At 35.5% G+C, this 16,153-nt stretch overlaps 1 protein-coding gene across 2 annotated transcripts in view; it reads right to left on the bottom strand.

The window, feature by feature from the left end:
* NME7 (NME/NM23 family member 7) overlaps positions 1–16,153 on the bottom strand; it is a 70,414-nt gene that overhangs the window by 35,429 nt on the left and 18,832 nt on the right. For both annotated transcript variants that reach the window (XM_014063406.2, XM_087721365.1), the window contains exons 2-7: positions 14,621–14,728; positions 11,188–11,354; positions 8,187–8,297; positions 7,720–7,770; positions 4,992–5,199; positions 1,312–1,417 (exon numbers count right to left, since the gene is read on the bottom strand). In XM_014063406.2, the coding sequence (XP_013918881.1) occupies positions 1,312–1,417; positions 4,992–5,199; positions 7,720–7,770; positions 8,187–8,297; positions 11,188–11,354; positions 14,621–14,728 (751 nt within the window). The remainder of the gene's footprint in view (positions 1–1,311; positions 1,418–4,991; positions 5,200–7,719; positions 7,771–8,186; positions 8,298–11,187; positions 11,355–14,620; positions 14,729–16,153) is intronic.

The raw sequence follows: 16,153 nt of genomic DNA, 5'->3' as shown, positions 1-16,153 counted from the left end.
TAGTTGTTAAGTGAATCACTTCAGTTGTTAAGTTGATAACACAATTGTTAAGTTAATCTGGCTTCCTCATTGACTTTGCTTGTCAGAAGATCACAAAAAGTGATCTCATGGACCCAAGGATACTCCAATTGTCATAAATTTAAAAGCCAGTTGCTAAGAATCTGAATTTTAGTAATGTGAGCATGAGGATGCTGCAATGGTTATAAGTGTGAATAATGGAGTTAAGTCACTTTTTTCAATGCCATTGGAAATTTGAATGGCTGCTAAATGAAAGGTTATAAAGTCAAGATCTACCTGTATTATATTATATACAAGTCCAGCATGGTCACATGATGTCTTACTTAATGACAGTGGCACTCAGCAACAAAGTTATGATCATTAAGAGAACTACCTGCACCATAGTTTTGAAATTGGCAGAAGGAAAGAATGACTTTAAATCATTTAGTCAAATTTTTTGAAAAAGAATAGTAGAAAATAGCAGTTTTCTGTAATCCGGATATCCTTCAGATATATTTTGTTCTTCAATTTCCCTAGAATATTCCAGCCAGCAGATCATTAATAGTGATTCTAAAGTCCATACCTTTGAAAAGTGCCCATGCTAGGAAATGTTATTAATATTAAAGCTACAGAGGGTTAAATATTTTCTTATAATGCTATGAGCTAATTTTATTTGCAAAAATCAAATTAATTCCAAAATTTAAAAAAAGGATTTTAAAATGATCAAACATAATTTACAAGGCCTGTTAACAGTTCTTTTTCATTTTAAAGCATCCACTATTCCTACATCCTGTCTGTAATTATCTTTTGTACTAATGGATTATACCAATGTATTATGAGAAGGAACTATCATACCATATTCTAAACATTATCACTTTATTCTATGAGGACCTACTAGAAGCCACAAAACATGAAGGTCAAAGTGGTTTCGCACAGCAGTCTCTTGCCAATATCTCTGCAGAACCTGTTAACCCAAATAATTATTTATGTGGCTTATGTACTTTAATTGCACACAGAGAACATCTCCATCTGATTCTGCAAGCAGGTCAGCTGGAAATCATCAGAGCCTAACTGCTAAACAATGTGCTGGTAGAAAAGACTTTTGTCAAAGAAGGGAAAAATAATCAGCAGCAACAGGAAAACAAGTCTTTATCTCTGCAACTATAAGTATTAACGTTAACAAAAAGGAACAACATTGCTTGTTAGAATCAGGCTGAGGTAGCTACCATTCTGGAAATGATGTATATGACTACTAACTAGACAAAAAGAGGACCAACAGGTATTTGTATTGACTCTGCAAGGTATATAACTAACCTTCTTTAATTGCATGAGGTTTAATAACACAGCAAGTACAATGTGTGTACGTGGCAGTGCCAGTAGGTCCACGGCCTCCATTGGAAGGAAAGAATAATTCCAATTCCTAGAAATAATGAGAATTAAATACAGAAAATTAATAGGGTCTCAAAGCACTCAGATGACAATAGTCAGATTCATTGGTTTTCATTCCATTCCTTATTTTTTAACATATTTTTGAAAGTGCCTCATCTGATTGTTTTATCATTCAGCATAGACAATAGACTTCCAAACACAAAGATCCAAACCAATACCAATTTTCAAAATATTCTCAAGTACAGGTAGTCCCTGACCTATAACCATTCATTTAGTGACCCTTCAAAGTTACAAAGGCACTTAAAAAGTGACCTACAAACTTTTTTCATGCTTAAAACATTGCAGTGTCCCTGTCTCATGTGATCAAAATTCGAACACTGGGCAACTGGCCTGTATTTATGAAGGCTGCAGTATGTACACTGTCATGTGATCACATTTTGCAACCTTCTGACAAGCAAAGTCAATGGGGATGCCAGATTCACTGAACTTTACAACTGAAATGATTCACTTAACAGTAGTGACAAGGAGGTTTGTAAAATGAGGCAAAATTCACTTAACAATTATCTGGTTGTATTGGAAATGTCAGGCTCATTTGTGGTCATAAGTCAGGAACTACCTGTATGCCAAGAAAAAAATACAATAAATCTTTCACAGGAAAAAAAAACCATTGAGAAATGTAAGGCAAATTTCAATACTGCATTACCAAGAATAGGCAGGGAGAAAACCATGAAAACCATCCTATGTCACCACAACATATTAATCCTTAACCACCAGATGAGTTCATTATTTCAATGTCTCACAATAAACTATTTAACACTTGATTTCTTATTAGCTGCTCATATCCTGGAAACAAGGAACTTTCTAACCTGAATGCCACAGGACTAATGACTTTGTTGAAAGAGGTTTAGACTATTAGAGTAAATCAGGTAGGCCAGAAGAAACAAAAGAACAGCAAGCTATAACAGGTGACTTAATAGCCTGAAAAGATGAAAAAGCCACACACCCAAGACGACAAAAACATAACAATCCAAATCCCAAAGCAAGCTGAATATCTTAACGAGAGAATATGTGTCTTTCAACCAGAAGAAGGGAGAGAAAAAACAATCAGAGCTAATGATTTAATGAAAAAGAAAAAAAATACAGGCAGAATCAGGTGATTCAATAACATAAAGAAAGAAAGAGAGGGGGGGGAGGAGCAAAAAAACAACCAAATTACAAAAATAAGCTTGAAACCACAGTCCTACTTCCTATTTATCTGTTACAACACAGATACGCTTTTGTTTGTTTTCCTGTTTGCCCACTCTTAGAAAACAGAGGGCCTTTTTACAGGGCTAGCTGCTCACTGGGGAGGGAAAGGTCATCATCAACAACAGCAGAAGTTCTCTTCATGATGAGGTGAGATCCTTCTACTGTGATGGTGGTGTTTTAAATACAAAAATGCAGACTGGATTGGGTACTAGAACACCCAACAGCTACAGAAAAGTTGAGGACCATGATTTTAAAAATTCAATCAGCAGAAATCATCTCTCTCAAATTCATGGAACTACATGAGCTGCTCAATTGAAAAGTATGTACATATCCTGAATATATTCTCTCAGACCTGCAATTTTAATATCTATTCAGAGATATTAATTTCCAATTCTTTATCCCAAAGTTGGTCTTCACAAACCAAGTAATTGCTCTTCTACTTTACCAATACAGCTTCTGCTATCCATCCATCCATCCATCCATCCATCATCCATCCATCCACCCACCCACCCACCCACCCACCTACATATATACATACAGTACATGCATACATACACACACACACACACACACACACACACCAGTGGTGGGTTCCGGATCCCAGTGCAACCGGTACGGTGCAACGGGGCCAGGCATCCACCACCTGCATGCACGCAGCACACGCATGCATACTTACCGCCCGCGATGCTCCAGCTGCTTGGCTGAGCGTGGGGCAGGCACCGTAAGCTCCCTGCGCGTAAGCCCCGATCAGCTCAAATACAGGTAAGGAGGGCAGGCGGGCGTGCGGACCCTCCGGAGCACCGTACCAGAACGGTACCTGGTGCTCAAAGCAGCCACCGGTACGCCTGTACCAGGGCGTACCGGTCGTATCCCACTACTAATACACACACACACATACTTTCCCCATTGGCCTGTTTTCTCATGAACAGGACCCTGAGGTAAAATCTCAGGCTAGCAAGGGCACCTGTGAATTGGATCACCTATTATTTCTCCCAGATACCTTGACTCAGTTGTGGCAGATGTTTTCACTTATGAAATGCCTGTTGTCTTCTACAGTACAATGATCCTGAGTTGCTAAGTAATCTCAGTATAAATATTTCTCTTTCTCCAAGCAACACAAAACAAGGAGAAAGCTAGAGAAGATAAGAAAATTGGGAGAAGGATAAATCAGTAGAAAACAGAAAGACATTTCAAGTGCCAAGTACTAATCCTTCTTTTTTGCCATCCTAATTTATAATCTCTTAAACTTAAAAACTTTCAATGGCATCAGCATGTGGTATACCATTTTATAGTTGTATAACATTCAACAATGTATAAATTAATGGATTCTTTAACTCTTTACAACCCATAATCCCACTGTTAAATACATAATACCACATTAAAATACTTTTAAGGATTCACAGCAGGGACAAATAAGGGAGTAATTAAAACACTGCCAGCAGCGCTATTCTTAGCTCCTCTAATCAACATCAAGGAACATGTTTCCATGGAAAGAAAAGCAGGCATCAGAAAGTAAAATGCAAATATACGGTCCAATCTGTTTTCCTATATCTTGGAAAGACTCATTTGAAGTTTTGGCTTCAGATGATCTCTTTAAGATTATTTAATCCACCATAATAAAAAGTTAGGAAACTATAAAAAACCCTGTATGGCTACGCATTATCATTTATTGTTTCAATTCTAACAAGATGAAAATTAAAAAGAAGTATACATTATATATCTTATTTTAGCCTGTGAGATTGACTATTTCATTTATTTAGAGTATTATCATGCAATTTCTCCTTTACCAGCTCAGGGCAATATTTGACTGAAATCATACTACCTTTATTCAAAGTGACGACAATATAGGGGAGGCTTTACGGTGAAAAAAATGAGATGAAGTGGTATAAATGTAATTGGTTACACAGTACAGTGGTTTTCCTGGACAAATCCTGAATCAGGAGGGTCTTACTTATCTAAAGTGGGGGACTGGACATGAGAATACTCGGGTTCGTTGAAGCAATCTTCATAACAAATCGCTAAATATTTTTCTAAAAGCAAACATTTTGCCCCAGTGCTAAGAGTTTTGTGTTAGCAATAAAATATGCCTTAGGATCTGCTACTGTCTTAGCAGGATTGTCTCATTTGATCAAAGCTAAGCTGAAAGCTATGGAATTAGGAGGCTAGTCAATAAAGAACTACTGGTAGTAGTTCTTAAACAGGGTTTAGAAAGAGGAAACGGTGTTCAGTCTACATATTTATGTGCAACAGTGAAATAGATTTAATTGAGAGGTATGAAAACATAATTCTTATAATATGCTAACAAGAACCAAGTCATGTGCAAAATGGGCTATCAAATATATATTTGAGAAACTTACACTAGCAGCAGAGGCAAAGGAATCAGGTCCATGGGCCACATTTCTTATGCTGTCACTTCCAAAACGTCCTCTAATGGTGTTTGGAGCATCAGCTCGTGCCACAACTGAATTTGCAGGTCCTAATAAGTCTTTCCATCTACCTATTGCATCATCTCCCAAAATCTCCATGGCAACAACAGGGCCACTTGTAATAAACTCAAGAAGCTCACTAAAAGCAAAAAATAGAATAGTCAGAATACCTGGGAAACCAAATGCTTCAAGAGGATTCTTCTGTCCTAAACAGAATAATAACAACAAAGTTGGATACATAGCACAAATATTAACCTACTATAGTAAAGCAGTAATTTGCAGAAAAATCTTATTGGAAATAATTTCACAATACTATTTTCAAAACAATACTTTGTTCATTCTCTTATCTTTTGCAATATCCGAAACTATTTTAAGAAAAGCAGAACTGAAAAAAGATAATAGATTTGCTGACTTCTCAATAACTCTGATCTTATGTTTAACTGCAGAGTAAACAGTTAACAAAATTTCTAAACTTTTGGCTCCTTAGGAAGTGGCAGCTTAGAGACCAAATGAAGCTTGCCAAGTTTATCAAGCCAGGCATCTCTCTTGGTAGAACTCCATCTATTATTTATGTACATATATGGGCAATCCTGTTCAAAGAAACAAAGTACTGGTCTCAGTGTGTATGTAAAGCACTACAAAATAAATTTAGCACATCAATACTGCTCCCAGAAACAGCATGTGCCTAATTAAGTGGATAATCAGGAATAAGTATAGATCATTGAATTTTCTAACAGCATCTCATTAGAAACTTTCTGGTCTTCTCCAAATCTTATGAAAATGGGACGTATGGTTTGAATAACATTACTTTTAAATAGGTAGTCCTCAACTTACAACCACAATTGAGCCCAGAATTGAAGTCATAAGTTATTGCAGTCATTAAGTGAGATTAAGTGCTCACATGACCACCTCACTCAATGACCTCAATTCCATCATTCCCAGTTGCAGTTGTTAGGTGATCAACTGGATTGTTAGGTGGAGTTTAGGTAAGAATCATTCTCCCTCCCATCCATGCTATTTTGGCTCAAGACAGTGGTACTGCCAGCGGTGATCCCAATTGCCCCTGCTGCCCAACTAACTGTCACCACATCAAGCCATTGATATGATTCCTTTTGCCTCTGCAACCAAGTTTCCCCTAACTTCTTCAAGCAGGCAACCTTTCCTTCTGCAAGCTGGCATCTCATTAGAAACTTTCTGGTCTTCTCCAAATTTTATGAAAATGGGACGTATGGTTTGAAGAATAGCTGGAGCCTTGTTCTTGCTTTGAGAGCCTCATTTCCCCATATCACATGTGGACCATTTATTTTGCACATCGCAAGGGCTTTAACATAAAAAGAGATATTGGTTTGAAGAAAAATCAAGGCGGTGAAGGTCAATTGGGCTGCAGAGACAATTGTCGCTGCTGCTGCTGCTGCTGCTGCTGCATGCATCTGTGCAAGCGGCCAAAAGAGGGGGAGGGGATATGCAAGGGGAGTTGCAGTATCCCCAAGGTTGTAAGGGCATGTGAGTTGCAAAGCACTTGAATTTTTATCTTGTGACCTTGGCTGCAACTTCAGGCATGGTCATTTCATTTGGTGACATTGTCATTGCAGCTGGTTGCTGAACATATGGCTTTAAGTTAAGGACACCGATAACAAGGTGTAATGTGCACATCTGACTCCCATACTCTACCCAATAGACTTTAAACCAAAGAGCATGCTGCTGTGTCCTGGAACACGAAGACAGGCAGCTTGTGAAGTTGCCTACTCCTAGTCTCCTGGAAAGGAGAAACTGCTTAACTTTATATTTTATAGTAATAAGAAAAAGAATACCCTTTTTAATGCGCCACAATATCACTTTTTGGCAGCAACCATCAATTGCTATAAACAAATGATTGACCTTCAATTTCCAGTCTGTCTATGCTAACTAACAATAGCTTTCTACTGATCTACTGGATATTTCATAGATTGAATCATTGAATCTTCTGACACAGCCCACAGTACTATACTACTGTACTATAGTACTATACTACAGTATGATACTATAAAGTCAATTTGCTTAAAGGTAAGGAAAATGAAAAGGACTGAGACCATTCTGAAAGAAAAACACACTGCAAAAAAACTAAGTATGCAATACCAAATAAAATGTAGAATGAAACCTATGTATTAAGATAAGACCATGTATACTCTTGTAAGAAAATTCCAAAGATGAGAAAGTGATGAAAGAGTATTTTTATGTTGTTAGAATGTGTTTTATTAGAAGTATCAGAGCGGGTTGCAGGATCTAGCTGATACTTAAAAAAAAATGTAAACAAGGCCCAAAATGATTAGCAGTTGAGTAGAAGACCACAGGAATTTTTTAATGCTAAAATCAAAAATACATTTTAGAATGCAGCAATAGAAAATGATTTATTGTTATCAAGAAAATCACATGGATATGTCAATGAAATCACCAGGAGTTGAGTTTGACTTGACTATAAACTTGACAGAATTGAAAGTCAAGATTAACTGTCCAATTCTGTACAACGAAAACAGTATAAGAGAAGTCTAGTTTTCTATGCTTGTCATGTTTATGTAAATAACTCAAGGGACATAAATAGAAAGCAACATGGTAAGAGTTTTTATTTAACGAAATGTAACAAATAAGTGAAATCACTATGTATACCAAAATATATACTCACTTGTAGTAAGGCTTAGCTTGATGGTCTGCATGTAAATCCATTGCTTCTCCCCTATAAAAGATATTTTAAGAATACTTTCAATATTCTTAATTAATGGCTTCTCAATATTTTAATTAATGCATATAGTAATATTTCTAGCATTTTCTTAATAACAGATTGAAAAAACTCTACAAGCAAGATACCTTTTGTCTTTTTCATTCATTTATTCATTAATTCATTCATGTGAGATCATATTGTATTTATCTTTATTTCTTCCATTCTTGAGCTACTTCATGGTTCAAGATGGAAATGCTAAATATGGTGGTTTCACAGTTAGGCCTTAATAAAATATCATGAGACATAGATTGGCAACAGCTATGCATTTAGTGTAGTTTTACAAAAAGCTAAAGACTATAGTTCATACATCAGTAAAGATTTAAAATATAAAAATATTTCTATTTTTTGAAATATAATGATTAAAATCTCACCTTGTAAGTTTCACCATTTTAGCCTTCGTTATCGTAAAACCAGAATTAATAATAATATCAATAACCTCTCCAAGTCTGAGTGCTACATCTGGTTTTAATAATGCCAAGGTTCTATTAACAAATTTAAAAAAAATTAGCTTATGCATCAACGTTACCAAGACAGGAAAACATAATCATATCAATTATCATTATGTGATCATTCCTAGTGCCCAGATACATAATGGAAATATTTGGCCCAAACATTTCAGTAATGCAAATGAGTTTTGACAAGAAGTTGCACAGGAACACATAATGAGGGTATTTCTTTAGACATTGCTGTCCTTTTGTCCTCTTCAGATTCTAGTTAGGGAGAAAGGGACCCATTTTTTTGTTAAGCAGCTATATATTAGGAAGGACATGAAGAAATATGACCCTATGACCCAAAGTAGGGTAGGTAAAGCAGCTAATTATACTTTTGCAATATCATGTTTAATATTCACATGCTGCAAAATGGAAAGATATTCTTATGTTGGGAGATTATGGTTCTTCAAAAGCCTAAGTGAAATCCAGTAGATTTTTCTTTTATCCTGTCACCCCCATTATCCCATGAACATATTCCTTTGATAACTGCAATATAACTGGAACTCTTGAGCTATAGAACAGTAAAGGAAGAAAATTATACCTTGAGTGTTTTTCTTTGTCAAAAACTCAGAAAGGCACACAATTAAATTGAAATTTTATTTATGGTAGTATTATGGTACTGGGGGTGGGGGATATGCCAGAAATTGGTGTGAAAGAGAAAAAGGAGAGGAGGCAATGTCCCTAACTGATTGTGTAATCACTGTGGGAAACCAATAGTACCGTTTTTTGTGTGCTTTCCTAAATTTTTCCTGAGGAAATCAAGTAGCTCAAGCACCATGGTCAGCTCCAAGCCATATAAACACAGCCATCCCAGTAGAGGCTTAGTTTTAACAAATGTCCTAAGGATTAAGCTGAATATTTAGTGACAATACAAGTTTCTAAAGATTTGTCCAGGTCAGAAGACACTCAACAATTGACCTGAGAACTAATCTCCTTCTACCTATCATAAATTGGCTAAACTACTGAACAAGAACTACCCTGAGGTTAAATAAGGAAGGGGGAGTTTGCTGGAGGCTTTTGTTCTTTTGTTTTTCTCTGGGAACAGTGGCTGACTGCGAGGAATGAAGGAAAGAAAGGAATCTTAACCACCACTCAAATTATGGGATGAAATCATCTAGGATGCAAAAAAAAAAAAAAACCGACTCTAGTGTATACAAACTTTTAGATCTAGAAACTATACAATTTTATTTTTTATATTTCAAAAGAAATTACAGATTAATTTTTAGGTTTTTTTTTCTCAGAGGCTAAGCTGCCATTTTAGATGAGCCTATCCATTATTCCTCTGTTGCCTCTCTTCCTTTAAAAAAAATCCTAACACGTGTTTTCTTTGCTAATTAAAGATTCCCCTCTCTTTCTAGCTATACAGGTACTCCTTGACTTACAACAGTTTCTTTTTAGTGACCGTTCAAAGTTACAATGGCACTGGAAAAAGTTATTTATGACCATTTTTCACATGTACGACCACTGCAGCATCCCCCAGTCGTGATCAAAATTCAGATGCTCGGCAATTAACTCATGTTTATGACAGTTGCAGTGTCCCAGGGTCATGTGATTATCTTTTGCGCCCTTCTGACAAACAAAATCAATGGGGAAGCCAGATTCACTTAGCAACCATATTACTAACTTAACAACTGCACTGATTCACTTAGTAACTGTGGCAAGAAGGGTCATAAAATGGGGCAAAACACACTTAACAACATAAATTTTAGGTTTAATTAATGATCATAAGTTGAAGACTATCTGTACTTTAAAAAACCTCTAAATGCTAGTTGACATATACTTTTATTACTGATTTTTTTTAGGGGATAATCTGGCATATTAATTTGATGTCAGTAATGTCCTATTGATCAACAATGATGCCAGTAAATATCTTGATCAATAATAATTCTAATGAAGCCAGTGAATCGCGTGTACCCTATTTCTCCTCTATTTCAACAATAGATGATGTCAGACAATTTTTTTTTTTAAGAGAAGGATATTTGCTATTACTTTTATCCACATTGGCAAATGTGAAAATGAACAAATGTCAACCTAGTTTTCTTCCTTTCTAAAAATATTTTTAACAGTGCTGAAAAAACTAGTTTGGCATTTGCAGTTCTTTCTAACTACGGTTTCTGAAAGAAAGAATTTGTAATTATTACTATTACTTAGTAAGAGACATCAACACAAAAGAAAACACAGGTTTTCTTTTTTTTTAAATCAACATATTAATAATTAATGATTAATATATTGGAGCATATAAAATAATATACAAATATATTTTATACATTCAAACACATTTTAATTATATTATCTAGGAACTTGGGAATGAGTACTAAAAATAAAAATGACTGTCATACATCAGTAAATTTAAATCAGACGAAAAGTAATCTTCTGTATTATTACAATACTGCTATCTTGGGGGGGAGGTAATTTTTCTGTTACAGCAATTTCCCATCTTATTTGCCATTTTATCACAGGATCTTAATTCTCTATGTTTCACGGTGTTATTTGGATTATCATAAAACTTAGAACAGCCAACTTTGGCTCTATGTAAATGGTCTGAGTTGTAACAAATCTAATATACTTTTGAACATTTTAATTATAAGCCTCTGATAGTAACTAAGATATATAACCACACAAAGTTAAAGCAGTAGAAAAGTATATGAAAAACAAGACATGATTACAACAAAGAGCTTGCTTCTGCTTTTTTATGTTCACATACTTGGTTCCAGTTTTTCTGAGGCCCCATTTAATTTTCTTCTCCGTTTTTCCTTTCATCCATCAGAAAATCCAATGCCTCTAATTCTTGTATATAATAGGATGACTCTCTAAGCAAAGTATATTGATTAACTTACAAAATTGAAAATTCTTCAGAAGTTCAGAAACATCACTTTCTCACCTTTCTTTGCAACTGCCCAACGTGCGAGATGTATATTGATCTGCATATTCCACCAAATTGAGGTGGCGTGAAAAAATAGTAATTCTGTTGCCCACAAAGAGATCTTTAAGATTCAGATCTTCATATTTAGTGCGATTCAAGAATCTGCAGCGATTTTTCATGTCATACTGAAGAGTAAAAAGATAGCTGTTAAATGTTCTTATTTTGTTAAATTAAAATATATAACATTTGAATAAAATCCAGTCAAATGTTGGATTTGAATTCCTACTTGATGCCTATAGGAATAAAATCCAGAAAGGGTCATAAATAGAAGATGGGATAGAACATCCCCATTTGCCTTTTTCATTTTCTGTTTTATTGGCAAAAATGTGACAATTTTTCTGATTTTTGTTTATAACCACACATAAGTTCATTTTTTAAACAAATCATGTTACCTACTTACCTGCCTAATTTGATGATTCTCATGTAGGGTTGACACATTTTAAGCATGAACATTTGGGATTATGAGGCTCTGATGATCATGGAAAAATTAAATGTGTTCATGAGATGAATAAAATATCATATTATAATTATGCTATAACAACAGAAAAGGAGCCAGTGACATAAAGTGATTAAAATATTGGGCAGATGCCAAAGACCCCCGAGTTTTAGTCTACTGTCTGTTATGGAAACGTAAAAGGTGGTTTTGGCGTTGAGTTTTAAGTACTATATAAAGGTTGAGATAAAAATTTAACAAAGAATAAATTGGCAAATCCAGTTCCATTTGCATTAAATAATTCTACAATTGTTATTTTGATGCCATTTTGGAGATCCACTCATCCAACTACCCACTCAGCACAGGATGCACTGGAGTACATCCAACATATGGTCACCCAGCCTGTTTGAAGGATTTGACACTTTGTGTAGCAATTTATTCTTCCTGCCCTCAAGACTCAACCTATTCCCTGGTAGGCTTGACCCTGGTTTGACCCTGTGGGACAATTGACAAAAGTCAATTTCCTTCTTCTAAGTGAAAACTATTTGAATATTGTTATCATGTCACCTCTCAATCACTCTTCTTAGCCTATGTTTTTTCTTACCTTTTGCTTGCCTATCCTAAGGTGCGGTTCCCTTCTTTCCCTGCTAATGGTGATTAACTGGGGCTCTATTTTATTTCTAAGAAAAGACAGGTGTAAAATAGGACTTAAAAGTTCTGCCTTCTCCCTGTCACCCATTACCAATTCCTCACTATCTCCTTGCAATGGCCCTTTGTTAGCTTTTCCTTTATTTTCTTATACCACGCACATTACATAGTTTATAATGAAGTTTCTCTCCTGTGAACTCACATTCTGGAAATTCTTATAAGCCACTATGCCAATGGTGGCGAACCTTTTTGGCACTGAGTGCCCAAACCACAATGTGTGCGTGCCAGAGTGCCAGAAGCCCAAAGACCAGCTGGTTGTTGTGCATGCACGTGCCGGCTACCTACTCTTCAAGTTTCTGGCACATGCTTGCTGGTCTTCACGCACGCCAGAGTGCCGGCCAGCTGGTCTTCAAGAGCTCTGGCACACGCAAAGACCAGAAGACCAGATAGATGGCGCACATGCCCACAGAGAGGGCTCTGTGTGCCACCTGTGGCACGTGTGCCAGAGGTTTACCACCACTGCACTATGCCATAGAATCCTTCACTATTATTTGTCATTTCTTCTGATAATTATTGCAATTTCAATCCATTTTCAACTGCTAACACCTTTGAAAAACTGTAATATTAATGCAAACATGTATATATAATTCACCTGTTCATCCTGAATTATTTATGCATCTGTTTACACAAAAACACAGGTGCACACTAACGTCAGTAAACAGAATATTCTAATATGTAAATACAGCTTGTTGATTTCTTCCTTCCCCTTTTTTTGCATTCTCTTTGGCCCATGACCAAATGAAGCCCACTGTATTAGAATTAAAGGGCCTTAGGCACATGCTTCCCCTTCCAATAGAAAAGTCTTACATTAAAATAACAAACTTAATTTCATAAATCTGTGGCATCTTTCTTTCAGACCCATGAAGTCTCAAAAGAATCTGGCGATTTTATTAATAGCAAAGAAGGGATTGATAGAAGATGATATTTGTAGCTCAGGGTTGGGCTGTGGGGGTCCTTGTTGATCTCTGAGTTTGGTGGTTTTCTTGCTATTCTTTCTTGAAATGTTTCATTAGAAAAACAATTCATTCATCAAAGAAGAGATTGCACAAAACCAAATATCAGACATACTGCCAACAACAACAAAAGCACAAATTCATACATCGCACTAATGTAGTTTGTTGGGGTTTAGATTAGTAGATTGTGTGTGTCACTGTAGTTGTAAACTATGGTTTATAGATTAGGGTAATTAAATTTGTGAATCGTCAACCTTTGAATTAGCTGTATGGTTACAATAAAGAAAGATCAGTCAATATGATTCCACATGATCTAGATTACATGTTTAAAAAGTGTAATATATTCTTCATGAAAAAATAGTATTTTGTAATGCAGAAAAGTGATAAATATTATTAATCTATTCTTATTCATTCCTTTTCCCCATTATTATATTTTATTTGTTGCATTATTTTACTTCCTACCTTGTATTATTTAGGTAAATATATCTGAATTTTTAAAATGTTATTTACAGGTTCTGTTTTATTTTCTTCAAAATAACTTTTTTTTTAAAAGTTTATTGCTAGGTATATTTTGAGAATTTAGCCAATCATAGTTTATTCAATAATCCCTGGTTATGTACATGATGGTTTGTGATAGTAAACCAACACTATCCATCCCACTTACCTTATGTGTATCTTTAAGCTAATAAGAGCTATGTGGATCATATCCATATACACAAATAAACATAAAAAACACACCAATTCAATAATCCAAGTTCTGATCAGTAGCAAACTCATTAGTATTTAACATGGGGAGAAAAAGAGCCAAAAATTGGATAAGCAGACTTTACATACTAATCCTGTGTAACAGGTAAGATTTAACTTTGAAAGGACATATATCGGGGAGATTTCATCTCCATGATCATAGAAAAGGCCTCTGGAAAAGGCAAAAAAAGAGGAAACAAACCTAATGGCTAAGTGAATTAGCTCAAGTTATCTTGAGCAAGATTGTTCAACCTGCCCTTATTGTTGGGAAGCTTCATATTTTTTCCAATTAATATTCTACTGAGTGGAGTACAAACTCACACTCAGTTTTTCTCAATAACATTTTCTTTGTATGAAAATATATTGCAATTATATGTAGGTTTCTGAAAAGGGGGAATAATGCCATATTCTTCTACATTGTGCAGTTCTTAGGCAAGGAAAGCAATTCTTCGGTTTCTCATGTGTGTAACATGTAATCCATATTATTAAACTTAGTTTATTGTTGCTTTCAAGCAATTAATTTATAAAATACTTTTATAGAAAATAATCTTACCATTTCCACTGATCCATCTGTAGGGTAATACAGAAGCTCATAGCGCCGAAAAAGTGAAGCATTTGGATCATACCATTCTGCAATGAAAGCAAATCTTTCCTCTTTGTTCTGGAAAAGAAAAATCAAATGTATGGATTTTGTAACAATTTCAGAACAAACAATACGTTCAATATATCTTCTACTTAGACCTGATATAACAATATTGCTTAGTTATTTGCGTTAAAAGACATCAAGATTTATCAACCTGGCAAAAAAGCTGAAATTTTAAAATTGGGGCATTACTTTTTTGAGTGTTTCTCCAAAAGTATGGTTCATTTCACTTTCTTCATTGACAACTATTGCTATTCATGTACATACTAGTCCTATCTGGACATTATAGTATAAAATCAAGGCAGATGCCCATAAAATACATAGTTTATTAATTTTATACTCTTATCTTTTCAGACTTTTCAGAGAGTTCTAGAAAACTGTAGTAAGCATTTCCACAGATTATTTTTCAAACAAACAAACAAAAACATACATACATACATACATACATACATAATACATACATACATACATACATACATACATACATACATACATACATACAGGAGGAGAGAGAAAGATGGGGGGGGGGAGAAAGAGAGAATTCCATATATATATTTGAGAGCTTCATACTCTCAGCTTCTCCAGACTATTTAAAATTCAGGGATTAATCAAATATTGCGAATTTAAATGTTCAGTATTCAAAAGCAGCTGATGACATACAAAGAGACAATTGTCAGCCACTCATTTTCTAAAGCTCAAAAGAACACCCAGTATGTATTATTTGTGGCTCACTGAAGACAAAGCAGTTGCTAAGAGCTTTTCTGTCCAAGAAGCAGCTTGTATACTTTTGCCACTGCTATAAAAAGGCAATAAGTCATTACCAACAGAGATTGAACAAAAGTTGTTATATCTATTTATCACTAAAGGCAAAAATGAATGGATTCAGTACTTTCCACTAGCTGTCTGAAGGCTCACACTTTAAAACAATAGTTTAAATAATGGTCTCCAACAGTGGTGGGATTCAAATTTTTTTACTACCTGTTCTGTGGGCGTGACTTGGTGGGTATGGCAGGGGAAGAATACTGTAAAATCTCCATTCCCTCCCCACTCCAGGGGAAGATTATTGCAAAATCCCCATTTTCCTCCCGATCAGCTGGGACTCGGGAGGCAGAGAATAGATGGGGCGGGGCCAGTCAGAAGTGATATTTACTAGTTCTCTAAACTACTCAAAATTTCCGCTACCAGTTCTCCAGAACTGGTCAGAAACTGCTGAATACCATCTCTGGTTCCCAACCTTTTCTGTACCAGGGACCGGGGAGGGAGATGGTTTTGGTTTCACTCGCTCACCTGCCACTCACCTCCTGCTGTGTAGCCCAGTTCCTAACAGGCCCCGGATCTAGGGATTTGGGACCCCGGGTTTAAAAAGTACTTTCAAGCGAATCTCTAACTTTATAATTATTTTGCTCTGTTTATTGTATAAAACTATCATCCATTTATATCAGC

The sequence above is a fragment of the Thamnophis sirtalis genome, unplaced genomic scaffold, assembly GCF_051295495.1.
Source record: "Thamnophis sirtalis isolate CommonGarterSnake01/CBP01778 unplaced genomic scaffold, rThaSir2_p1.2 scaffold_8, whole genome shotgun sequence".
NCBI classification, from domain to species: Eukaryota; Metazoa; Chordata; class Lepidosauria; order Squamata; family Natricidae; genus Thamnophis; species Thamnophis sirtalis.
Note: the sequence above shows the minus strand (reverse complement) of the source record. Positions and strands in the feature narration are given on the sequence as shown.